The following is a 27,360-nucleotide window of genomic DNA, read 5'->3' on the forward strand; positions in this document are numbered from 1 at the left end:
AAAAAAGTGTTCCTTTTTTAATAAATGGCACAGGTTAGCCCTCCTGATTCAACCTCAGATCCAGTCTGTCTCCTCATTTCCCTCCACAACTCCACACATTGTCCTTGGGCCCTGAACGCCCCACTGAAGCTGGTCCCTGGCATACCCCACTCTTCCTCAGTCTTCCCGCGTACCCATTACCCAGAAGACCCAGCCCAGGATTCTCATTTCTTCCCCAGCATCTAGGTTATTTAAAGGGACGGCTTTGGGATTGCCAATGTGAGCTTTATCACTCCAGGTCCCATAGAGTAGTGTATATGTTTGTGGGAGGGGGATGGAAGTGGAGGCCTAGCAATCCGCATTTCTGAAGGGCAAGCAGAATATGTGTGGACACTGCTAAGTTAGCACCTTTTTTTTTTTTTTTTTTTTTTTTTGGTTTTTTTTCGAGACAGGGTTTCTCTGTGTAGCTTTGCGCCTTTCCTGGAACTCACTCTGTAGCCCAGGTTGGCCTCGAACTCACAGAGATCCACCTGCCTCTGCCTCCCGAGAGCTGGGATTAAAGGCATGCGCCACCACCGCCCGGCTAAGTTAGCACCTCTTGAGACTTCCCCACCAGACTGTATGTTGGACCTCCTTCTTACCAGTTATCCAGAGTGGACCTGCTGGATTCCGAGTCCTCTGTGCTCTCTTTCTGTCTATCTCTGTCAGTCTCTGTCCCTAACATATCCCTGACAATATTAGCACTCCTTAACTTATAATGGGGTTATCACGCATCCTTATAAAAGTGTCAATAGCTCTAAATATTGTAACTCAAAGATGTAGCTGATACACCTATAACCCACTGACAGCCTTAGCTGCCCAAAATCGAGACAGGGTACCATTCTGCATACCGTTAGCTTAGGAAAAGATCAAGATCCAAATCTCAAAGTATAGTCTTTACAGAATGTATATGGCTTTTGTATACGTCATTGCGAGTGTATGTGCGGAAGCCATCATAAGCTGGATAATACCTATACGGCTGTCTTTCTCCCACATACACATACATGAGAGTTCTCCCTGAAGACTACGATCTAATACACTATGAAAAGCAGAGAAGCATTTCCCACCAATTTTTCCGTAATTTGTAAGGCCTCCTCACCATTCTGGATTCAAGGTTGCATGAGAGATTATGAACAGAACAGTATAAATTCCCCTCCTTCGTTTTTAACTTTCCATTCTCCAATTTCACTTGCTAATGTTTGCCAGAAAGCAGACCCATTACTGAGCCATCCGCTTCTTCTAGTCATCCCCTTGGGTTCCTCTTGGCATCTGGAGGCTTCTGAAGATGCCCACTGGATCAGGGTTTGGATGAGGAAAGAAAGCAGCAACTGAAACCCAACACTACCTCAGCTTAAACAGCACAGAGTTGAGTTCTCAGTCATGTGACCATCAGGAAGGTGGCTCACATCAGCAGGGCAGCCTAGCTCTGTGGGACCACTCAGAAGCCTTCCATCATGTATACTATACCACCAGCCTTTGGAACACGGTTTCCCTGCACTGTTGAAGACTCAGCCACCAAAACACTTACACAACGTCACCAGAAAAGAAACGTGAGCACCTGGAGACCGCACTGGTAATGCCTTGAAACTGAAGCCTAGAAACAGCACTGGTGATTTCTGCTCACACTGTATTGACAAGAATTTAGCAACACATGTGTCATTGTATGGAGGGCTGAGAAACATGGTTTAGGAAGGTAACCACCTTCCCAGGAGGGAAAGGAGAATGAACTGGGAATTCTAGGCTCTCCTTCCAGGCCGACTGGGCTGCGGTCATAAGTAGTTCCATTTTTCCTCTGCTTTCAGCCTTATCATCTTATTAATGATTTTCTCAGCCCTACAGGAGAGAGACTGGCATTTTCATTTAATAGATGAGGGATTGGAGCATTTGGTTACTTTACTTTCATAAAGTGTTTTCCCTTTAATAGTACATACTTCCAGCCGGGTGGTGGTGGCGCACGCCTTTAATCCCAGCACTCGGGAGGCAGAGGCAGGCGGATCTCTGTGAGTTTGAGGCCAGCCTGGGCTACAGAGTGAGTTCCAGGACAGGCTCCAAAACTACACAGAGAAACCCTGTCTCAAAAAACCAAATAAAAAAAAAGTACTTCCTTTTATTACATTTTGGGCTATGACTTCAACTGGATTCTTCCATTGTGTCTCCAACGTTACAAACCTCAGCATTTAAACACAGCAAATGCTCAACAAGGTTTTGTCAAGTGAATGACTGAATTAATAGAATGAACTTACTTTATGTGCTAATGCGATGAACTGATAGAAACTGACTTCTTGCTATATTTAGATAAATTATTTTAATAAAAGCTAACTTTTTAACATGTAGGCACTCAATACAGATTTGAGACCCGTGAGGGGCATGAAATCAAAAAGTTTCCTACTGTCATGTTCTGTATTCCACACTTCTGACACCATGTGTGTGGGAATTTTCCCTATAGGCCAAGAAGCTCTCCATTCACCTACCCGATGTCTTACACTTCAGTTTTATTCTAATGATATCTACCTGAGGTCAGAGTCACATGCCACAGGTCGAAGCCTTAGCCCCACAAGATTGCCATCAATGGTAAGTACCAATCACATCTTACAAAGTGACAGCTCTAATTGTGACCCACCATCAGGGGGTCAGGGTTTCTATTATCTGCTCTTTGGGGCCTAATGAAATAGAAATAGAGAGCCCCCTGGGGAAAAGAGATAATAGGTTCTGTGTCCTTCATCCATGACTGGTTTTTCCCTGGTATCAATGTATGAAGTATGCCTTGTCTGTCCTCTGACTTTAAGAGCTGGGGGAGAATAACAGGTGTAGGAAGGTGTCCAAAAGGATAAACTGTCCACTGACTTGTATTTTATATGGGGAAATGTTGTGGGATATTTGTACACTGTGTGAAGATGTAGTGCTGTGATTGGTTTAATAAAGAGTTTAATGGCCAATAGCTAGGCAGGAGGTGTAAGTGGGATTTCCTGGGAGAGAAAGGAAGAAGAGGAGGAATTGAGGGGCAAGAGAAGCCAGGAGACATGGAGAGAAAACAAGAGGTGCTAGATGGAAGAGAGGTAATGCCATGTGATAGAATGTAGATTAATATAAATGGGTTGATTTATGTTATAAGAGCTAGTTAGGAACAAGCCTAAGCTATAAGCCGAGATTTCATAATTAGTAAGAAGTCTCCATGTCATTATTTGGGAGCTGGCTGGTGGGACAGAGAAAGACTCGTTACAGGGAAATAGTCTTAAACTACGTGTAAGATATTTCTTTAAAAACGCTGTCTTACGGGCAGATCTCTGTGAGTTCAAGGCCAGCCTCTCTACATACAGTCTATGTAGAGAGTTCTGAGACAGACCAAAATACATACAGACCATGTCTCAACAAAACAGAACAAAAACAAAGAAATATCACTACTGTGGGATGGTCTGTATGTCAAATGTGTTGCTGATTGGTCAATAAATAAATCACTGATTAGCCTGTGGCCAGGCAGGAAGTATAGGCGGGACAAGGAGGAGAAGAGAGCTGGGAAGTGGAAGGCTGAGTGGGGGGACACTGCCAGCCGCCATCAGGACAAGGAAGATGTAAAGTACCGGTAAGCCACAAGCCACGTGGCAAGGTATAGATTAATAGAAATGGATTAATTTAAGCTGTAAGAACAGTTAGCAAGAAGCCTGCCACGGCCATACAGTTTGTAACCAATATAAGTCTCTGTGCTTACTTGGTCGGGTTTGAGCGGCTTGGGACTGGCGGGTGAGAGAGATTTGTCCTGACTGTGGGCCAGGCAGGAAAACTCTAGCAACAAATGGCGCCCAACGTGGGGCAAGAGTTTCCACCTAAAACCAAAATAAAAAGATTCTAAAACGGAGCTAAAAACAGCTCCTAGTTGTCTCTTTTAAGCCAGCGGCAGCCTGCGGTTTGAGCTACTGGCGGGTTCCTAGCGTGCGTGGGTTCCTAGGGTGCGTGCTCGACCTGCCACCATATGGCGGGAATGAGGTCTCTGCAAGTGGCACATTAAGCTGTGTGGTGGATTTAGCCTTTGCTAGTACAAAACAAAAAAAAAAAAAAAAGAGGTTTCTGAGCTACACGCTGCTTTGATAGAAGCATAGACCCACAATGGCTCCCAGAGCTGGCGGTATGTTTACCGCAGCCATGTTGGAAAGCTAAAGTGGGCGGAGCCAACAGCCACAGCACCAGCGCCGTTTCAGGCTTAGAAGGCTACAGTTCAAAGCAATAGGCTCAAGCTAATATAAAAAAATAAGCCACGTAAAGATGGCTACCACACAAAGAATCTGGATTATGTTCTCTTTGATATTCGTAACTAAAGAAAAACATTTGATTACAAAAGCTGTTGAGTTATGCCAAAATGTATATTTTAAAGGTACCTTGACTTCAAAATTTGGATATAAGGATATGTTACTTTGGAAAGGAGACTCTGCTTTTGTTTCCACAGAAAGCCAGAGGCTATGGATTTGTTCCAGATTAAGACACATCAGGTTTGACCAGCCAAGACCACCTGAAAGGTTTCCGATGACACCATGGCCCAGATGATCCAACATCCAGAACCGTTTCAAGGCAACTGGCTCAGACGATACACCCTCATGGACTACTCCATGATCCTAAAATTTTCTTTGTTTCCCCAGAAGATACAGCGCCCCCCTCCAGCAGGAAGTAGTAAGAGAAGCTACGCCCAAATTCCCAAATATACCAAGCTGACTTTGGAGATGTGTAAAGGTTAAAACCTTCCTTTTTAAGAAAAGAAAAGGGGAAGTGCTGTGGGATGGTCTGTATGTCAAATGTGTTGCTGATTGGTCAATAAATAAATCACTGATTAGCCCGTGGCCAGGCAGGAAGTATAGGCGGGACAAGGAGGAGAAGAGAGCTGGGAAGTGGAAGGCTGAGTGGGGGGACACTGCCAGCCGCCATCAGGACAAGGAAGATGTAAAGTACCGGTAAGCCACAAGCCACGTGGCAAGGTATAGATTAATAGAAATGGATTAATTTAAGCTGTAAGAACAGTTAGCAAGAAGCCTGCCACGGCCATACAGTTTGTAACCAATATAAGTCTCTGTGTTTACTTGGTCGGGTTTGAGCGGCTTGGGACTGGCGGGTGAGAGAGATTTGTCCTGACTGTGGGCCAGGCAGGAAAACTCTAGCAACATATCACCCTATGCCAGGCACGGTGGAGCACATCAGTAAGCCAAGGCAGATGGACCTCAATGTGTTTGAGGCTAGCCTTTTCTTGGAAGTACATTCCAGGCCAGCCAAGTCTACAAAGTGAGACCCTGTCTCAAACAAATAAATAAATGAATACCATCTTCATGACTAGCAAAAATGACCAGACCTCAGTCCACTTCAACAACTTGATAAAATGCCTATTACTCTGTCAGCAAGCAGCCTGCGTCTCCCGCAACCGACGTTAGGAGGAACCCGCCTGACTCCATTGTGAAGGCAGGGGCCGTTATGCTGTCTTGTTAGAAATAAGTTTCTATTTACTGTAAGAATCGAGTTGCTCTCTGTTTCCTGGAACCTGACCTTCCCCAACCCATGACCTTGACTTGTTTTTGAGAACACCCTCACCCTCCCTGGTCCTCCTTGACCTCCCTAAACCCTTCCTAATCACATGGTGACCACATGATGGCTTTTTTTTTTTTTTTAGATTTTATTTTCTGTCTTTCCTTATTTTCCTATTGTCTCTCTTTTGTAAAACTACTTTTACTCATTACGAGGGTCCCAAAAAATGAAATCAGGGTTGCTCTCTTTAACCCGACTTAGGAGGCAGTTGCTGGCCAGCCCTTGGGGCACTCCAATAAAAAAAAATCAAGTTTGCTACTAATTTGGCTCAAGTTGTGGTAGTGGTCTTATTCTTGCCATGCGGATTAACATTTTACTCAACCTTTTTTCTTTCTCATTAAAAATTTGACCTCACACACACAAAAAAAAACACCAGAAAGGTTTTGCCTGAGAGTTTGGGCTCTGTACCTCACTTTTTATTTCTAAAGTCACCAGGATAAAAATCCCTTTGTGTCCAATGTGACAATTTTTTTTTCTCAGTGACTTACAGAACACAGGGAAATACTGGCTTATATTTACAGCTATACTGGATTATTAAATGACATAGAATAAAAAATAGAGATGACATCTAGATGAAGAGATAAGGTCTGAGGAAGGGGAGGCCCTTCCCTCTCTAGACGCCACCTTCTAGGTACCTGTCAACTGTTCAGCCTCCCCACGATCTCCAAAACTGATAGTTCAATGTATAGTTGGAGGTGGCATGATTGATTAACACTCTGGTTCCGGGTTTTTTCATCATGGCTTAGACCAGGAGCGTCCAACCCACCACCGCAAGCTCAGGAGAGCTCTAAATATGGCCCTCCCCAAAGTTACTCGTAAGTTTAAGTTCTTCTGAAAAAAAAATTGTAACTTGATTAGGCAGTCCTTGAGTGTAATATGTGTAGATGACAACTTGATGTCACAGCGTCACACAGAATAAATGCCTCCTCTTGTGATTTATTCACGTGTGGGTTGGGTTGGACAGTGGTTGTGTGGCTTCCCATGCATCCTTTTTCAAGTACAGATCACGTGTGACATGATCGTGGTGACGTAGTGAGCGAAACTCGCAATTATCAATGATGTTTTGCTTTGCCATTTCCAATGATAGATGTTTTATGTTCTTTAGAAAGCAAGGCAGTATTACTATTGGATAATTAAGGGTAGCTCTGTGCCTCGGCAGTGCCGTACGTACATCGCCTGGTGTGCTTCACAATCCGCCCTCTGGGTCTCTCTGCATCAGCAGCTGAGAGGTGGGAGATGAAGAAAACCCTGTTTTCTATTTTCCTGCCAATTCATTTTCATAATAAAAATAAATGCAGTACCTTATCTGTTATTTTTAATCCGAATCTACAAAAATCTCATAAGAAGCAGAACCCTTCAAGTGGAAAATTGCAGATGAAGTTAGATTGTTCAGTTAAAAGTTGGCATGTGACTTTTTTTCTCAAGGCAAGACACCATTTTCTTTTTCTCTTCTTCCTTTCTTCCTTCATTTCTTTTTTTTTTTTGAGACAGGGTCTCTCTCCATAGTCCTGGTTGTCCTAGAACTTGCTATGTAGTCCAGGCTAGTCTTCAACTTACAGAGATCTACCTGCCTTGGCCACCTGGTAGGTTTTTATCTGGGCCTAGCTTCCTGCCCACCAGGAAAGCCCCTCTGCCACCATGCCCAGCTTTTGTGCAAGTTCTCATAGGCTACAATTTGAAGAGCATTATATGCAAAACTCATGGTATTTAGTGCCCCATAAACAGAAGTTTCTGTCCCACCAACAACTCCCAAATACCTGGCAGCCGCTTCCCAAATTACCACACAGAGATTAATTGTAAACACTTGGCCAATTAACAAGAGTTAGTTACTAGCTATCTCTTATACTTAAATTAACCCATATTTCTCTACTTTGCTCCATAGCTTGGTACCTTCATTAGCATGGCACATTCATCTCCTGTTCCCTCTGTGTCTGGCTGGTGACTCCGCTCTTCTCCTTCCCATCATCTTTAGTTTGGTCACCCCACCTATACTTCCTGTCCAGCTACTGGCCAATCAGTGTTTTTTTTTTTTTTTTTGGTTTTTCGAGACAGGGTTTCTCTGTGTAGCTTTGCGCCTTTCCTGGAACTCGCTTTGGAGACCAGGCTGGCCTCGAACTCACAGAGATCCGCCTGGCTCTGCCTCCCGAGTGCTGGGATTAAAGGCGTGCGCCACCACCGCCCGGCCAATCAGTGTTTTATTAAACCAATTCGAGTGACAAATCTTTACAGTGTACAAGAGGATGATTCCACAGCAGTGCCTCTTAAGGATTCCCTCCTAGGTGTAAAAAAGTGAGAAAATGTGTATCTTCAGAGCTAGTTTTGTGGTAGCATGTTTAATAACAAAAGCCCATAGAAAGCACAGCACATATAACATATTCCATGTAAAAAAGGAAGCTATTTCTACAATCAGTTTGTCTCACCAGAATATAGTGAAGCAAATTGAAGAACTTGGAACACCAAGGCCAAACTTAGCTCATCCCTTTACTCTCTGTACTCCAGGGGCACAGGCAAGTGGAGCTCTGTGAGTTCAAGGCCTAATTCCTGCAATTCTTCCTCTGAACCCATTTTCCCACCCTGGCTAAGGACCACAGCAGCACCTCCTGAAGATTTTGCTTCTGAATCAGGGGACATCCCTGCTCTTAGTAAGTAACCCTTCACCTATACTTCTGTTAGTAACCATAGGGAAAAAAAGTTGCTTCACCAAATTGGACTTTGGTGCAATCACTGCCTTGGTTTGTTGTGAGTCCCCTTTCTGGGATCAGGAGATGATGTGTGTGCATTGTCTTCCCAGGGAAAGTCTGTCACACAACTACTCAGTTCGTTTTAAGGATTGTTCTGTGTGTTTCTTCATCTAGTCTATGATTGGGCACTCTCTACTATTCCTACACACAACTCATGTGCCTCTCTTCTTGTTCTAAGCTCTGTTCTTCCTCTCTTCATTTTCCTCTTCTCTTTATATCTCCTCTCTTTCCACGGCCCTAATGATCTCCAGAACTGGGCTAGAGAGATGGCTCAGCAGTTAGGAGAATTTACTGCTCCTCCAGAGGACCTGAGCTTGGTTCCCAGAACCCACAGGGCAGCACACAACCATCTGTAACTCCAGTTCCAGGGAATCCAGTGCCCTCATCTGGCCTCTGTGTGCACCAGACAGCCACATGGTACACAGACATAGATGCAGACAAACACTCATACACATAAAGTAAAATCAAAAACCTACATCTCTAAAGTCTGTGGACCATAACAGTATCCCAGCTTTCCCCTTCTGGCTATATTTCCCAGCTCGATTTCTTTCCAAGTCAATCTAATACTAATTCCTTCTCAAACTTCCCCTACTTCCCTCCCACTCCCAATCTTAATAACTAAAATTCTATCAGTGTGTCACACTGTCCTTGTTCATTTTTCCTCCACAGTACTGAAGTCTGGGGTACGGCGGGGCGGGGGAGGGGGGGCTGTGGCTTATTGCTAGTATGATAAAGAGGCTGTGATTGCATCTCACCATCCTATCTCAGGGTATCACAGAAGCCATACCATACACCCTGAGTTCTTTTTTTTTTGGTTTTTCGAGACAGGGTTTCTCTGTGTAGCTTTGCGCCTTTCTTGGAACTCGCTTTGGAGACCAGGCTGGCCTCGAACTCACAGAGACCCGCCTGGCTCTGCCTCCCAAGTGCTGGGATTAAAGGCGTGTGCCACCACTGCCCGGCACACCCTGAGTTCTTGAACTGAGTACAAGTACTGAACTGCACAGTTCAACTCTACTACAACCTAGTCCCACTTGAAACTACAAATACTTCAGCTGGAAGAATATAGCTGATTTAAAAAAAAAAATCCAAACAATGAAATAACCTCAACCGTATAAATCTTAACTCAGGAATATAGGAGACACAGAATTTGACAACAGAGAATATAATACTGATTGTGTACAACTATGTAAAGGTGTTTATTTTTTCATTACTAAGAAGTAATATTTAAACCATGCATGCTAGCACATGCTTTAAAAAAAAACTTTTTTAAAAAATTGATTCTTTGTGGACTTTACATCATGCATCCCAATCCCATTCATTCCCCTGTCCCTTTGTATCTGCCCTCTGCCCTTGCAACCTTCCTACCCTCCGACTCCCCCAAAAGATCTCATCCTGGAAGCTGTAGTGTGGTCCAGTGAGTCACACGGCATACCCTTTAGTCCATACATCTTTACTTGGAAGTGTTCATTGCAATGAGTCATGGGGCTGGCTTGAGGCCTCTGGCTTCTGCTACACTAATGATCCTGGGCCCTCACTGGGGCTCCTCTTGAACATCTTTTTGTTGCCCTGTGTCATGGAGATCCTGCAGCTTTGGATCTGCAGGACCGGGCCCTTCACATGCTCTAGCAGTTCATAGATGGGGTGGATGTTGGGGTGGGCCAACTCAAAGCTCTGGTTCTGGGCCTGCGTGGTAGCTGGCTTGGTCAGCCTGACATGCCAGCCCTCTCTCACCCAGGGTGAGCTCCCCAGCACTGCCCTGGCTAGCTCCCCCGGTGCCACAGGCAGCAAGGGCTGGGGCCGGTTCTCTTGCTCTACTGTGTGGCCCAGGTGAGGCGCAGGGGGGCCCACTCTTCCAAGTGCTGCAGCTGGTGAGGGGCAAGGCCAGCTCTCCTACTCTCATGACCCCAGGGCCTGCTCTCATGCCTGCCCCAGGTGGCAAGAGGCGAGGGGGCAGGGGTGGGGGACATCTCTCCCTTGCCCATGCTGCCACATGACAGAGGAATCGTGGGGCCAGCTCTCCCACACACACACACACACCCTCAGGGCTGGCTCACCCCCACCCTCACCAACAGGGTCGGTGAGGGGCAGGGCCAGCTCTCCCACTCCCATGATCTCATGGCCAGCTCTCCCACCTGCCACAGGCAGGGGTGGAGGGAAGGGTATCTCTCTCTCTCTCTCACCCACACCACCTAATGGCATATGAGGGGTGGGACTAGCTCTCCCATGCTCCCCCTTCCTCCCCCACCAACAGGGCCAGCTCTACTGTGCTGCTCAGACGAGGTTCAGGGCCTGCTCTCCCAAGGGCTTCAGCTGGTGAGGGAGGGGGCCAGCTCTCCTGCCTGCTGTAGGTGGTGAGGGGGTGAAGGGGGAGGGAATCTTTCCCTCACCATCACATGGGAGATGGGGCATGGTGGGGTCAGCTCTCCCACTCTCGAGTCCTCAGGGCCAGCTCACCTGAGACCCGGCCAACACGGTCCGTTCTGCCGGGTAACACACGCTTTTAATCCTAGCGCGTGGGAGGCAAAGGCAGACTGATGTCTAGTCAACATAGAGAATAAGTACTAGGATGGGCAACCTAGAGAGACCCTGCCTCAATAAACAAAAGGCAAACAACAAATAAACAAAGAAGAAGTGATATTTAGAACGGAGGTGGTTTGAAATCTGAAGAGAGTGAATTATGAGTAAGTCCAAATTCAACTAACAACATACTTGACACCAACCTGTATTAGTTACTTTTTAAAAATTGTGACAACGTACCTAACAGATACAATGGAAGGAAGGAAGGAAGGAAGGAAGGAAGGAAGGAAGGAAGGAAGGAAGGAAGGAAGGAAGGAAGGATGGATTCCGTTTGGCTCAGAGTTTGAGGGTGCAGTCAGTCTTTCATGGCGGGGGAGGCATGGTTGCTGTGGGATGTTCTGTATGGCAAATGTGTTGCTAATTAGTCAATAAATAAAACACTGATTGGCCATTGGCCAGGCAGGAAGTGTAGGCGGGACAAGGGGGAGAATAAAGCTGGGAAGTGGAAGGCTGAGTCAGAGACACTGCCAGCCGCCACGATGACAAACAGCATGTGAAGATGCCGGTAAGCCACGAGCCATGTGGCAAGGTATAGATTAATGGAAATGGATTAATTTAAGCTGTAAGAACAGTTAGCAAGAAGCCTGCCACGGCCATACAGTTTGTAACCAATATAAGTCTCTGTGTTTACTTGGTCAGGTCTGAGCGGCTGTGGGACTGGTGGGTGATAGAGATTTGTCCTGAGTGTGGGCCAGGCAGGAAAACTCTAGCTACACATGGTGATACCCATTATATTGAATCCAGTCAGGAACTAGAAAGCAATTAACGCTGGTATTCTCCTTACTCCTTCGTGGACACACCTAGGTTTTTCTCCTAGGTCCCGTCAAATTGATGCTATTAACCACCATACCCCTCATTTCACGAGGCCTTGGCTTGAGTTTGTCTAAAGGTGACTGCCATGACTAGGCAAAAAGGCAGTCATATGTCAGCGGCTCTGGACTTGATCCTCGATTTCCTACGTGACCTTGAACAACCTAGACTAACCTTTTTCCGTCTGGCTGTTCTTTTGCTGGGAACGTGGGTCTTATTGTCACAAAGCGTTCTTACTTCTTTTCGAGACTGCTTTCAGCATCACGTTTCCAAAATCTTCCCCAGAGTCCTCTCCTCTGCAGGAAGCACCGCCAGTGAGTGGCAGAACTGATTGTTGACATACCGGTCTCTCTGGAAATGAATTCCTCAAAGCATAGAACTGCGTCCTATGTATGCATTTAACTGGAGAGACCATAAGTACAGGCTCCGGAGCCAGGCGGCCTGAATAGGAAGTCTGGTTTTGCCTCCAATGGCCTTGAGACCCGTCTTAGATCAGCGTGAACTTACAATTTGTTCATCTACTTTACAGACATAGTAAGAATACATCATTTCGATACCAACCAAACAGAAGAATCACATATGAAGTACCCAAGCAAGTGAGTAAATCGAAGCATATCTCCAGCTAGAAAAATAACTCATCTCACTACAGTTAGAGAGTACCAAAGAAAAAACTCAACCGTGAGACGGTTCAGTGTGGAAAGGTGCTTAGCACCAAGTCTGATGACCTAAGTTAGATCCCTTGTAACCACGTGGTAGGAGGGAGCTGACTCCTTCAATGTTGTCTTCTGACCTGAACATGCACTCAGTGGTCCATGTGCATTTGCAGGTACACGCTCAAGGGCATACACACACACATAAATAAATATAATTTTTTAAAAAATGGCATTCTCTAAAATGGAAGTGCTGGTTGCTGTATCTGAGGACTCCAATGGGAGACTACAGGCATTTTGAACATAATATTCAGAAGTCTCAGGACCTTTCCTTTCACATTAAAAAAAATGGTAAGATTCCAAAAGCTTTGTTTAGCTTCAAGGTAGGGTCTCATTATGTAGCCAGGCAGTGCTAGAATTCAAAATCCTCCTGTCTTTATTTATTTATTTACTTTTGGTTTTTCGAGACAGGGTTTCTCTGTGTAGCTTTGGTGCCTGTCCTGGATCTCACTCAGTAGACCAGGCTGGCCTCAAACTCACAGAGATCCGCCACCCCCACCCCCGGCAAATCCTCCTGTCTTTATCTCCTGAGTTCTGGCTTAACTGGTGTGTGACACCACACTCCACTTTCCCCTAAAGAACTGCTGTGTGCATTCTAGGTACTGATAGTTATCTTGTTGGAGATTAACCAGCAATTTTTTTCTTTTCTTTCTCTTTTGAGTCAGGGCCTTAAGAATTCCACATTGGCCTGGAACTCTCTATGACCCTACACTGCTTAGCCCTCTGCCTCCAGCTCTGGAGTACTGCTACTACAGAAGTATGACACCATACACCATTTATGCGCTGCTGGGGTTTGATCCCAGGGCTTCATGCATATTAGGCAGGCACTCTTAACCAAATGAGCTACATCCACAGGCCCCAATACTGACAAATCTTGAAGAGCAGTTATTCCTTCATTAAAATAGTCATGGCACATAGCCTTTTATATGAGCATATTACTTTTTACCAAGTTCTTCCACATCTGATTGTTTTTCCAATGTTTCCCTATCATATGATGTGTATTGTCTGGAAGACTCCAGTGTAGACTTGTGGAGAATGGGAATTTAAAATGTAGACAGTGCGTCAATATTATAGACACAGATTGGACCTTCCACCTTAAAGGGTGTGTGGAAGGTCAGACCACACTTGGAGCACAACTGTTTTATGAATAGTTTCTCAGCGTTTTGGCACATACCCACACTCTGGAAGATTTTAAAATCTGATACCAGCCTGGGCTACACAGTGAGACCCTGTCTAAAACCAAAACATACGAAAAGCCCCAAACACAAAGAGTTAACAGGTGATTTGCAGCCAACAGAAAAAGAGCCGCAAGGATTCACAAGCTTAAGGGTTTTATACAGGATTTACTTCTTCGGCAAGATGAAAAACAGATGCACTGGTTGTTTTCATTATAAAGCAGTTTAAGAATGCACACAATTCGCCCTTTTTCTACGATCAAATGAACTAACGCAGAAATGAAGGATTGTTCATCAGGTAAACACGATGCGCAACACCCTACAAGGCGTGGAGACCCCTTGACTTAGAAGCAGAATCAGCAGAAGATGCCGCTGCTGCCGTGTTCACAAGGCAAGAGCTGTGGTTCTTAGCCGGGGTGGGAAAATGATTTCAGAGCAGAGGAGGGGGGGGGGGGGTCAGAGTTGCAGGCATTAGGCCTGGACGCGGATGGGAATCCGAGCCGGGCGGGATACAGCAAGCCGGCGACTAGGCTGCTGGCTGTCCCTCCCGCAGCGTTGCAAGGAGAAACAGGGTCGCAGCAGTGACTTTGGGATTTCCATCCCACCGCGGAGGGGAGAGGAGAGGAGACGGCGGGGAGCGCGCGAGAGGAGCGACTCTGGCGGGAAGCCTAGGGCTCTGGGAGGGCGGGGGGGAGGCGGGAAGAAGGCCGGCTCTGTTCCTAGGCAACACGGCCCGGGCCCCGCCTCCCGCTCCCGTTGCTAGGCGACGCCGAGGCGGGGTGTGTGTGGGGGGGGTGCCGGGGAGCGGCCCCTACGTGCTGACGCTAATTGTATATGAGCGCGAGCGGCGGGCTCTCGGGTCTTTTTTAGCGCCATCTGCTCGCGGCGCCGCCTCCTGCTCCTCCCGCTCCTCCCGCTCCTCCCGCCGCCGCCGCTGCCGCCGCCGCCGCCGCCGCCGCCCTGAGTCACTGCCTGCGCAGCTCCGGCCGCCCGGCTCCGCGTTCGAGCCTCCTGGAACGGTAACGGCTGGGAGGGGGCCCGGGGAGCTCGGGGGGCCTGCGAGGGGTGGGTGTGTGGGGGTGGGTGGGTGGGTGATGTCGGGGGTGGGTTCCGTGCGGCCTGAGGGACCCCGGGCCGGGGGGGGGGCGCGCGGGACAGCGAGGCCGCGGGGAGCGTGGAGGAGGAGGAGGAGGAGGAAGACGAGGAGGCCACGCCGCGGAGCGCATGGCTCGCCCCGGGCCGCCGGCTGCCTCGGTGGTCTTCTCTTTCCCCCCCCGCACCCCACCCCCCAACACCACCACCACCACGGGAGGAGCACCGCGAGCAGGCCGCGGGGGGGACGGAGGGAGGGAGGGGGAATGGAAGGAACGGTGGCCGCGAGTTCCGCCTGCTCGCCCGCTGGCCGGTCCGCCCGCCCGCCCGGGAGGGGGTTTGCGCAGGCCGCGGCCTCCGCGCGCGCCGAGGAGCCGGGCACGTGGGGACGCGCCGCGCACGGCGGGAGGACCACCCCACCCCCCCAACCTTTCCATCCTCTTATCCTCCCATTCCCCCACCACCCCACCCCGGCCCGGGCTCACCCGGCTAAACCCAAGAGTTGGAGCGTGTCCCCCCCCCCCCCAGGGCTCGCACGCTTCCCTGGAGAAAAATGTGCTGGCGGATGGGGAGGATGGAGCGGGGAAGAGGGGGATGGGGAGGTGGGGGGGTGGGGGTGGGAGAAGGAGCCTGCGCGGCCTTTAAGGGCTGTTAAGGGGTTAATGCGTGCAAAGCCATTTAGCTTAGCTGTTTTTTTTTTTTTTTTTTTTTAAACAAGAGATTGTTTTGTGTCTCGCAGGTACAGTTAGAGCTTCTTCGCTGGGTACCTTGGCCTTATTGGTGTGGAGAGAACTTGATCTTAAGTCTCTTTAAACCTCCCAGGGGTTCTAAAATGAAAATAAGGCTTGTTGGGGGTGGCGCGGGGCGGGGCGGGGGGTTCGATTCTGATAGACCAGCAACGTAGTTTTCTCTGCCGGAACTTCCCAGAATTCTCACGAGGGATGAAGTGGATGGAGTATGATGAGATGGAGCAAGGCATTCATTAGTATATACTGACTGAGCTCTGTGCGCCACATTTCTGTAGAGATCTCAGTGGCAGTGGAGGGAGGAGGGAGGAGGCAGGTCCAGTCTGGAGGGCTAGACTTCCAGAATCAAACCGTGAACCAGGCACAGGCTGTCTTCAAGGACTCCCTATTTCAAGGCATCGCCTGTCGAAATTCTGAAAAGACAACGTTTTGGAGACCCAAAATACTAACCTGGTTTCAGGAGAGCCAACACAAGGGTTATTTTTGAAAAGTGTTGCCATCAAAACATCTTTTCAAACCAATCCAAAGAAATACTTTGGGTTGTGTTAGGCGTAATTTATTTAAAACCAACTGTAGGTAAGTGGGGTTTTCGGTGGTCTTGGAATTCTTGTCTCAAGCTTGTTTGCAGTTGAAGTGCACATCCCAGATTTAAACTATACAACTACTTTACTTCCAAATCTGGATTTGGAGGGTTTAACTTAGCATTAGCAGGACTTAGACATCTGTCCTAAAATCTTGACTTAACTAATAGATGTTCTTTTCAAGTCAGCCTTTAGATTATTAAAATTATTATTATTAAAAGTTAAAGGCTACTCAGCATATCGAGGAAAAAAAGCCTGTCAGTTTTATCTTGCAGAATACCTGTTTGGTTTTTTGTTTTTTGTTTTTAGTCTTGGAGCCTATAGTTGACAGTAGTTTAAATCTGAGTGTGGCACCTGACCTGTCCTCTCATGAGATTCAAAAAACAAACAAACAAAAAACCCCACTCTTGGCAGAGCCAGTGTGACTAAAACTTTATAGTTTATTTGATTATTTACTTACTAATATTGGCCTCAGGTACAGGAAAGGGTGAGTAAAAGAGGCAGAATGTGACTAAAAAAGATCTGAAAGCATCAGAATACATTGCTTATTTTGTTGGGTTATAAATTCAAAAGTATTAAAGAGTCTTCATTTAATTCTAGAAATACGAGTGATCATTCTATTCATATCCTAAAATTCAGTCTGTTCTGACCTATATCTCATACCATAAGCATATTGGTTTGTCTGTGTATGGAGGGTTAAGCCCTGTGGACTGAGGCGAGTTGGGAAAGCTTAAGGTAATTACGAGTTGCTTTACAGAAAAGGGTCTGTTAGAATGTTAGAACTGATTAAACATTTCAAACTAGTTTCCTCTGAGGAGTAACAAGTTCTTGTTGCACTTACTGGAGGTGAGGTGGTGGGAACAGCTGCTGCATCCCTGTCTGTAGTTCATGAATCACAGTGGACCATGCTACTGGGTTTGTAAGAAGTAACTGTGTACCTTAGGATAGTCACTCTGCCTTTCATTGCTAAGAATGGATTTGGACCATTTTTTTTTTTAACTTGAAAAGCTTTTATTTATTTATTTACACTGGTAAAGGAGCTACAGGGGCTGGTGACCTGGCCGCTCTTCCAGAGGACCTGGGTTCAATTCCTAGCATTCACATGGCAGCTCACAACTGTCTTACTCTGGTCCCAGGGGATCCAACATGCACACACATGGTGTACAGACATACATGTAGGTAGAACACCCATTCACATAGAAATAAAGGTTACAAAACATTAAAGAAAGATACTCCAGAGGGAACAAATATGAGTCAGTGATTACTGAGGCTTCTTAAAAAGCTCTGCTATGTAGAGGAGGCTGCCCTTGAACTCAGATCCAACTCCTGCCCATGGAATGCTGAGATGAAAGGCGTGGCAGTTTTTAAATTCCACATGCATCATTCATTCATTTATTTAATGCTGTCAGGTAACACTAGCTTTCTCTTTTGAAGCTATCTTACTGTATATGGGTTAGGTGGCAGTACTAATATTTTTTTTTTTTTTTTGGTTTTTCGAGAGTACTAATATTTTAACTAGCGTGATAAAAAGCTTTTTTTTTTTTTTTTGACTTAATTTTATGTGTATGAGTGTCTTGCTCACGTGTATGTCTGTGCACCCTGTGCGTGCCTGGTACCTGTAAAGGTTAGAAGATGGTCTCAGATCCTAGTATGAACTGCCAGGTGGGTTTCCTGGTTTCTGCAGGGAAAACAAGCGCTCTTAAACATTCATTGAGCCATCTCTTCAGCCCCTTTATTGGTGGGTTTTTTGGTTTTTTTTTTTTTTTTTTTTTTTAGGCAGGGTTTCTCTGTAGCCCCGGCTGTCCTGGAACTCATCCTGTAGACCAGGCTAGCCTCAAACTCATAGTCTCCCGCCTCTGCCTCCCAAGTGCTGGGATTAAAGGCCTGAGTCACCACCACCCAGCTAAGGATGTTGTCTGACTTGAAGTGCTGGACATCAATGTGGAATTCAAAAGCACGGTCCTGGATTTACTGTGGGGAAAAGCTACAGTATAGTCAGGTGAATCTGTTCCAACATGGATGCTTGCATGTAACTAAGTAGTGACTGCTTAGAAGCCCTGTCTTTGCATGTGTAAGCTGTATTTGTCACATATACATAAAACACAGTTGAATATAGATAAATTGTTACTAGGAAGTGAGGGGGTTTTGCCAGATGCCAGGCCCTGGTACATGTACATCTGCTGTTACTCTACCTCTGGAGATCTTCTGGACAGAAAGAAGGTAGTGTTCTCCAGTAGTCCATTCTGCTTGGGAGTTCAATACATGGCCCGGCCAGTTCTGACTTCACTCAGTATCACGGGAATGAAAAAGTGAGTGTTTTAAAAAAAAAAAAAAAGATGCTGTTGAAACTAAGTTGAGTTGGAGCCCATTTGGTGCTGTGCCCTGACCTGATGAGAGTGTTCCAGAAGAACCACTTCTGAAATTGATGGGGTGAAGTCTGAGAGGGAGAAAAGTCCATTTTAAAGTGACTTAGGCCTGCTTCCTAAGTCACTGTTTTCTAATGAGGAAATTGTCTGCTGATGGATATCATGGGGATTTTTCCAGAATGACCCACCAGAAGCTAAGAAGTTGGTAACAGATGCTTGGATATCTGGCTGTTAGATATATCTAAGACCATAAAATGATAAGGTTTTGTGTGTGTGTGTGTGTGTGTGTGTGTGTGTGTGTGTGTGTAGTCAGGGTCTCCTCCCCCCTCCCCAACTTCTGTGGAAGAGTTTACTTACTTCAATTCAGATTAATAATTGACTTAAGGAAAATTAAAAACCAGCATCTTTTCCCATTGAGATGGTCTATGCAATATTGGATTACACATTGAACCTTCTATATCTGATAATGGTCTTGAAGTTTTTTACCCCTCATGGTAGTACAGTTTGGTTAGGATTGTATTTTGTTTTACTGCTCTAAAGATGGTGGATATAGCTGAATATGGTGGCATACATACACCTGAAGTTCAGCACTGGGGTATCTGAGGCTGGGGGATCACTGGCTCAGCAGTTTGAGCACATCTTGAGCAATAGTGGTACCACATGTAAAAATAACCAAAAAACTTTAGATACATACATAATTCTTTTTGCCCTACATCTTTCTTAGACTGTCATCCTGGGGTCACTGTCTTTTCTAGTTAAGGGTAGATGTAATAGAATATTCTAGTGAGATTGCTTGGAGGTTTTTTTTTTTTTTTTTTTGCCTCCAATTATCTGCACTGCCTACATTTAACTTTGTTTTTAAAGGCTGTTTTGGTTGCATGTGGTCTAAGATTATGGTTAATACACTCACGTGCTGGGATCATGGCAATATTTTGTCTTTTTACTGCTGTATCTTAGCATGTTTTGTTTTGGGTTCTTCAGTAGGAAAGGAGGATTTATAGGGCTCCTTTTATCTGGATGGGTGTCTTTGATCATTTCCAGAGATTTCTTAGTAGTTTATTTCTGAATGTTACCGCCTGTATACTTCTAGAATGTGTGTCCAGCCTCAGACCTAATCCATTCTTCAGTTGAACCGAATTTATTGTTAAGCCAGCCGCTTGATGTCAGTTTGTAATTTTTGTTCTGGAAGTTATTTCCTACATTCAATATCTTTATCTCTTGTAGATGGTTCTCTTCTGCCTCTTCCTCCCGAAGATTAAACTCAGACCTTTCTGCACGCTGAGTAATGCTCTACCATTAAGTTGTACCCCCAGAGCCCAGTTCCTTTCATCTTGGACTTAGTCCTTTTGGCCTTTGTCCATTTGATAATATTTAAGCTTTTAGAGTGTAGGACCAGTTTCTTGCTTTTACGAATTATTTGAGGTGTAGGATGAAGGTGTCCTTCACTTATTTTTGATCTGCGCAAGTGCCTGTGAACACATGAGGGTACACTAAGCTAAGCCATAGCTTAGGCATTTAGGGGACAGCACAGGAGATTAATTTGCGATGTTAGTCCAGGAGAAGTGGTTTATTGGGGGTTCCTGCTTAATTCAGGGGGATTGCTGTAAAGGTTGGATGGGTCTGTGATTTTTTTTTTTCTTTTTTATGGGGCAGCAGATTGACGTCAAGGCATTGTGCATACTAGGCACTTGTCTACCACCGAGTTACTTCCCTCAGTGTGCCTAAGATTTTGACTAGCTCAGGTTATTAAAACTAAATTTCAGGTGGCTAAGTGGTGCACACACATGTAATCCCATTTAAAGGGGGAGGATAAAGGTTCAGGGCCATCCTTGACTACATACTGAATTCTTAGCTGGTCAGTGCTGTGGGAGGCTGTTTCATATAGCACAGGGAGCTATTGAGATGCCTCAGCTAAAGCTCTTAAGACCCAGGCTTCGTCACTGGGACCCTGAGTGGTCTCCATACTTGTGCCAACCCTCTCCCCCAGTAAATGAACATTTTTCTTTTTTTTTTTTTTTTTTTTTTTTTGGTTTTTCGAGACAGGGTTTCTCTGTGTAGCTTTGCGCCTTTCCTGGAACTCGCTTATGGAGACCAGGCTGGCCTCGAACTCACAGAGATCCGCCTGGCTCTGCCTCCCGAGTGCTGGGATTAAAGGCGTGCGCTACCACCGCCCGGCTACATTTTTCTTTTTTAATTTGATAATGGCGGTTGACCTTAGGGCAGAAATAGCTAGGATTCTTAATTCTTAATGGTTCTGCTAGGGTTTCTGTGCTTTTACAATTTTTAAACAAATTTTATTCTGTACTTTTCGATTTTTCAAGAGTTGACCTGCTTAGTTTGCTGTCACTAATTTGGAGTGGAAGTTTTTCATTCCAAGAAAAAGAATACTGTTTTTCTGAGTGTGGACCCAAGATCTCTGACTGGGCCTCAGGCTTACTGATGATGGGTTTAGGATGAATGGCCAGGCCCCCGGGTCCGCCTGTGTCCGCTTCCCTCTGTTAGGCCTGCTTTCAGTCATGTCCAGCTCTGTGTTCAAGGAGTCCCACTCAGGTCCTCTGCGCCGCAGTCGCGCTTCTGACTAAGAAAGGCTGTTTCAGTAAACATGATGCCGGCCTTCACAAGGGTGTGCTTCTCAGTGTGCTCTCATGACCTCCTGCTGACCAAGCTGGGGTCTTGTGTAGACTACTGATACTTGCGGTTTATTGGGTATGTTGGTTTAGAATCCAGCCGTGGAGCCCCGAGAACAACCCCTCCTTTTCTAACTTCGATTTCTAGAAACGTTGTTGTTGTTGCTATATATACCTGAGGTACTCTTTGTTGCTCTGACGAAATGCTAATCGAGAAGCATCTTAGGCAAGAGTTTCTCTCGGCTCACATTATGGTGAGGAAGTCATGGTGGGTGGCAGGGGCTTGAATCAGCTGGTCAGAGATGAAGGCTAGCACTCCCGTTACTTCCCTAAGTGTGGGACCCTGCCTAGCCTGTAGGCTGGTCCTGTGCACATTTAGGAAGGGTTTTTCCCCACTTCAGTTAATGTCATCATTGTCACAAGCATGCTGAGAGACTTGACCTTAGGTGAGTCCAGATCCTGCCAAGTTAACAATCAACAGTCACAACACTTAACTGTTACATCATCCTAACCTAGTATGTTGCAGAAACATTGACCCCATGCTAATTGAGAATTTTCTGGATGTCGGGTACAGGTTAAGTTATGCCTGTACATTTATTCATACAGTTGCAGGGTTTACTAGATGAGGTATTTAGTTAACCCAGCAAGTTCTAAGATGTTGTTCAATTATATTAGTGCATATAGTAAAACAAAATAATACAGAATGAAAAGTGTTCTCAATTAGTGGGTTCGTGCCTACTATCCTAGCATTCAAGAGTCTGAGGTAAGATTACCAAGAGTTGGACAGTCTCCTTCCTGTGGTGCCTAGTTCTAGGCCAGCCTAGGCTCCGGGTGAAACCCAGTTTTGTTTTAAGGAAACTTCTCACTTGTCCCTATTGTCTTCCCTGTTATATGGAACTGTTATTGCTTCCTAGGTGCTTTTGTACAGAGGTCTTGTTTTGGGAACTGGCAATGTAGTTTAGTGTAGTGTGCGTTCAAGGCTTTTTACTCTTGTGGCCAAATTACTTTCTAGGAAAAGTAACTTAATCCAGATTTAAGAACATGTGTTTACCCCGGTTTCCCCTGCATTGAAAGAATCTTTGATTTCATAGGCAGAGCATATAATCCCAGTTGTATTTCGTTCGAGATTAAGGATTGGTGGTGTTCATAATTTTAAATTAGTATTCATAATTGCTTACTAACCATGTTATAAACACTGGCTGTTGCTAGAGACAATTTCAGTACTATGTGCTGTGTAAAGCAAATGGGAGGGCTGGAGAGATGATGCATGTTGCTCAGTGATGAGGGCCATGAGTTCAGATTCCTGTGACACCCATGAACATGTGTTAACTGCAGGCACTCTCTTCTGCTTTCTCTGCACACTCAGACACATGTACTCGCACTATACTCCAGCCAGTGAGGCGTGTGTTGCCAGGTTCTTGCCAATACAGTGTGAGCAGAAATCACAAGTGCTGTTTCTGGGCTTCAGTTTTAAGGCATTACCAGTGCGGTCTCCAGTGCTCACTAGCATGAATCTTAAAAGTCCTTATTAATAAAACAAACCTGGAGCCAGTTATTGGGGTGAACGCTGGAAGATCAGAGAAGCAGAACAGGCCACAGCCACCTCACTTGCCAGTTCCTCAGCTGATCCTGTTTCCTCTTGATTGGAAGCCTGTGTCCTCATCCAAATGGATCCTAGCTGAACTGCTGCTCAAAAGTCTAAAAGCTTAACCAGCCTAGTTCCTGGTCCTCACACCTTTTATACCTTTCTGCTTCCTGCCATCACTTCCTGGGATTAAAGGTTTTTCACCATGCCTGGCCATTTCCAGTGTAGCCTTGAACTCACAGAGATCCAGATGGATCTCTGCCTCCCAAGTGATAGAATTAAAGGCGTGTGTGCCACCATTTTCTGGCCTCTGTATCTAGTGACTATTCTGCTCTCTGACCCCAGATAAGTTTATTAGGGTGCACAATATTTTGGGGAACACATTATCACCACAACTCACGTTTCTTTTCTGGTGACATTGTGTAGGTGTTTTGGTGGCTGGGTCTTCAACAGTGCAGGGAAACCGTGTTCCAAAGACTGGTGGTATAGTATACATGATGGAAGGCTTCTGAGTGGTCCCACAGAGCTAGGCTGCCCTGCTGATGTGAGCCACCTTCCTGATGGTCACATGACTGAGAACTCAACTCTGTGCTGTAGTGTTGGGTTTCAGTTGCTGCTTTCTTTCCTCATCCAAACCCTGATGCAGTGGGCATCTTCAGAAGCCTCCAGATGCCAAGAGGATGGCCATAAGAAATAGGTTTTTAGGCAGTCTTCTACTTAGTCCAGGCTGGCCTCCATCGCTTAGTAATCCTCCTCCTGCATTAGCTGTTCCAAAGTACTGGGACCAGTTTTCATAAACTAGCTGAAAGATGCAAGAAATATTAAGCTTTTCAGAGACCTCTAGAGTCATAGAAAGGGCAGTAGTTAAGCAAAGTTTTGCTTTTGAAATGAATTTGAGTTAAAAAATAATAGTGATGGCTTACTGGGTAAAGTTGTAAGTTGTCCTCTGACCTCCACACATACCATGGTGCACACACAATAAATATTGATGTCATTTGTCACTTTAAAATACTGCTAAAAAAAGTGGATTAAAATACAAAGTGGATTTCTCTAGTACCAGCCCTGGGGAAGCAGAGACAGATGGATCTCTGCATTGAGGCTAGCCTGGTCTATGTAGTGAGTTCATACTATCCAGGGTTAATGATGAAAGCCTGTCTTTAAAAGAAAACAAAAGAAACTCACCTCTGGTGGTGGTGGTGGTCCCCATACTTCTTTAATCCCAACACCCAGGAAGCAGAGGCAGGTGGATATCTGAGTTCGAGGTCATTGCTTTCGTTTTTATAACAGAGTCTTTGTGTGTTCCATGGTTTTTTTGGGTGGTGGGGTGGGGCGTGGAGGTGTAGACAGGGTTTCTAGTCCTGGCTGTCCTAGAACTCACTTTGTAGATCAAGTTGGCCTTGAACTCACAGAGTTCTGCTGCCTCTGCCTCCCTGAGTGCTGGGATTAAAGGCGTCATGGTTTTTTTCCTTAACACATGCTATTTTAAAGAGAATATATAATTACTAGATTAAGTGTTTTATTGATTCATAGGGTTTTTCTTAGCTTTAAGTAAATCATGCTTGTTTTTAATACTGATTCTTTTCTCTTTTAGATATTTGGAGTTCTTCTTACAAGATGGCAGACATGGACAAGTAAGTGGTGGATATTTCACTCCTTTTTAGGGAGTTTGTATTGTGATGTAGTGAATAGCAGTACAAATTGTGTATTATAAAAATGTATATTACTGACATCCTTGGTACCCGCTCTGTTGGAAGTTGGGTACAATATCTAATCTAAAATGCATTATGTATAATCACTCATAAGTTGAGTAGACCACCCCCTGGCAATGGGCAGAGAGACACCTTGGTGGTGTTGTTCTTATATCAGTCAGGGGCAGAGCAGATGACAGTCCTTTGTTCATCCTAGCTTGATGCCTGGCTTGGTGGCCAAAGCTGTTTCATGCCTAGGGCACATTCAAAAAAAAACAAAATGGGTTGGGGATTTAGCTCAGTGGTAGAGCTCTTGCCTAGCAAGTGCAAGGCCCTGGGTTCAGTCCTCAGCTCTGAAAAACAAAACAAAACAGAACAGGTGTAGTGACACACACCTTTAATCCCAGCACTTGGGAGGCAGAGGCAGGCGAATCTCTCTGAGTTCGAGGGCAGCCTGTTCTATAAAGCAAGTTCCAGGGCAGTCAAGGCTGTTACAAAGAGAAACCTTGTCTCAAAAAAGCAAAACATGCTGATCGTGGTAGTAGTTCATAAATACTTGGGAGAATTTTTAGCATGTGTATTTCTCACCATGTTCCTATTAACACGTATATGTGTAAACACGTGTAGAATTGACGCAGCAACAGCACGTATACAACTTAAAAGTGGGGAGATTGCTGTTAGAATTGTCCCTTTTCGTTCTTTCTCAGTTACATTCTCCACCTCCTTATCCAGAGTTGTAAGGACGCGTCTCAATCTTGTTTAATTCATTTCTTTGCGTTCTTTAGAATGTTAATGCTGGTTTGGGGAGGCGGCTAGGACTGTAGTAGGAATTGAATTTAGGGTTTCACATATGCTAGGTTCCTGCTCTGCCCCTGAGCTGTCTCCTCAGCTGACTGGTGAGTTTTTAAGAGGAAGCACTGACTTAACTTGAAAGCAGTTTTGCTTTTAGTGGCTTAACCTTTCTTGAGGCTCTACTGGGGTTTGTTCTGACAGCTTCAACTACAGGGGTAGGCACGTTTTCCTGTGGTGCGTGTCTAGTGTGGGAGGGTGTCTCATAGAATATGGTCAGGGAGGATGGGATAGGTTGCCCAAGGTTTGTCTTGTTTAATTTGACAGTAGCCTTACCAGCTCACAGTAGTTACAGTATAACACTGTGATTAATTAATTAAGATTGCCAGTGGCTTTAGATATATCCAGGGCATGGGGTTGGGGGAGGGACAGGAACCTTACCATAAGGTCAACAAATACAAATATGTGTGACAATTTTGCCTGTTTATGCATGCTTGCTGTCTTTAGAAGAGGACAGGAAGTAGATTCTCTGACATGCAGGCTCCTTTAGTGACAGTTAGGCTGTAGCACTCTAACGAACATCTTTATTCAGAAGTCTGAAGGTGCCTCTGCTGTCACCGCCTCCGGTGTGATGTTAAATTCAGAGCCACATTTCTCTGGTCACATACACTGTATTTCTTTTGATGGGTTTCCTTCATTTGGCTTTATCTTTGAAAATGTCTAATTTTTCACACTTGATACAGCCATTCGGTAGTGGACCCTTTCAGTCCGCCAAATTCAGTGGCTTTCGGTTCTAGGACATGTTTGTTTTGACTGACTGCTCATTGGCTTGTCTCTTCTTTGTGTAACTCTTGTTAGATGTCCTATCTTGGAGTGGTCTTCTAGTTCGTATCTTGTAATTTTTCATCTTGTCTCTTTGCTCTTCTTCCTGGACAGACGTAGACTCATTGTTTTCCGTTTGCGTTCTGAAATCTGTTGCTTTCCTCCCCCCTCTTGATCTTTGTTCCCTCCTCACTTGACTGTACTGTCTTTCTCTGGGTGTCTCTTTCCTCTTCAGTCTTACTTACTCCTCTCTCCTTTCACTTCAGACTTAATTTGTAATCGGCTTTCCTAATGGGGTAGTGCTTATTATCTGCTTGTTAAAATTGATGTTGGGATCTGGGGTGAGTGCATTGAAAGATTAACAATAGTTGATTAAAATCGTGAAGGCTTGGTAGAGGGTCCTGTTAACGTGGGACTCTGCGGTTGGGTCATCGATGGGTATTAGAACACCCAACTTCAGAGTGACCTTTCTTTTTTTTTTGGTTTTTCGAGACAGGGTTTCTCTGTGTAGCTTTGCGCCTTTCCTGGGACTCACTTGGTAGCCCAGGCTGGCCTCGAACTCACAGAGATCCGCCTGGCTCTGCCTTTCCTTTCTTAGTAGTCCACTGTTGTAGGAATCCTGGCAGCCAGGGAGAGGCTTTTTAGCATTCTAGTTTATAAGTAGTTAAATTAGACACCCAATACTGTTAGCTTTTATTCTTTTGAAGACTGCCAGGCTTATCCTTCACATTGCCTACTTGGATTTTATTTATGTTTTCTGGCTTCAAAATTTTGATCTCTTTTTCTTGACATTTAGTCTTAACTCTTTTAACAATACTATCTTTGTTTTTGAACTGGCGATTTTGGAAGAATTAAAATTAGATGCCATTAGTCTGCCATATTAGCTTAGTATTGATCATTTTGTAAATAATTTAAAAAGTTGCAAATTGATTATAACAGCTTGATTTCTCCACCCTAATATTTAATTCTATATGGCTGTTAGCCCTGGGAACGTGGGAGACGGGACCCCTCAAAGTAAGAGCCAGTCAACTGAGAAAGGCCTAGGAGTGAGTGCTGTAGTCACTTTGAGCCTTGTTCTAATACAAATTGTGGTATTTATAGATAGAAGTAGGCTAGATTTGGCCATATGATACAGTTTGTGAGATTCGTTCAGTAAATACTTGATGATACTAAAGGTGCGGCGGCTGTGACTTACCCAACAGCAACCTCCGGCTCTGAATTCACACACAGATGATTGTAAGGAGTCAGAGATCCTGGAATTAGCCCTGAGTTTTTCTCTGTGGTGGTTCATAGGATCATACTATAGTTCCAGGACTCTAGAGATTGCGATTGGAAGATAGTTGAGTTTGTGGGCTGCCTTGTTACACATGGCAAAACCTTGTCAAAACAAAACCAAAAAATAAAGGAAAATTGTCCTTAATCCCACCCTCTTCGTTTCTAGATGGAATCCCATATCCGCAAAGTAGGGTTTGCT

General features: G+C 45.2%; 1 protein-coding gene and 1 non-coding gene across 7 annotated transcripts in view; both read left to right on the forward strand.

Moving 5' to 3' along the window:
- The first annotated feature begins 14,475 nt into the window (after positions 1-14,475).
- Nap1l1 (nucleosome assembly protein 1 like 1) overlaps positions 14,476-27,360 on the forward strand; it is a 28,754-nt gene continuing 15,869 nt past the window's right edge. For 4 of the 6 annotated variants that reach the window (XM_052753357.1, XM_052753358.1, XM_052753360.1 and 1 more), the window contains exons 1-2: positions 14,476-14,609; positions 24,179-24,218. In XM_052753357.1, the coding sequence (XP_052609317.1) occupies positions 24,202-24,218 (17 nt within the window). In that variant the 5' untranslated portion in view covers positions 14,476-14,609; positions 24,179-24,201. The remainder of the gene's footprint in view (positions 14,610-24,178; positions 24,219-27,360) is intronic. The other 2 variants (XM_052753354.1, XM_052753356.1) reach the window with 1 other exon arrangement.
- Positions 24,402-24,542, forward strand: LOC128120143 (small nucleolar RNA SNORA48). Its single transcript, XR_008221788.1, has one exon. It is a non-coding gene; the product is annotated as a small nucleolar RNA SNORA48 (small nucleolar RNA).

The sequence above is a fragment of the Peromyscus californicus genome, unplaced genomic scaffold (assembly GCF_007827085.1).
Source record: "Peromyscus californicus insignis strain IS unplaced genomic scaffold, ASM782708v3 Scaffold_24__1_contigs__length_46423439, whole genome shotgun sequence".
Classification (NCBI taxonomy): Eukaryota; Metazoa; Chordata; class Mammalia; order Rodentia; family Cricetidae; genus Peromyscus; species Peromyscus californicus.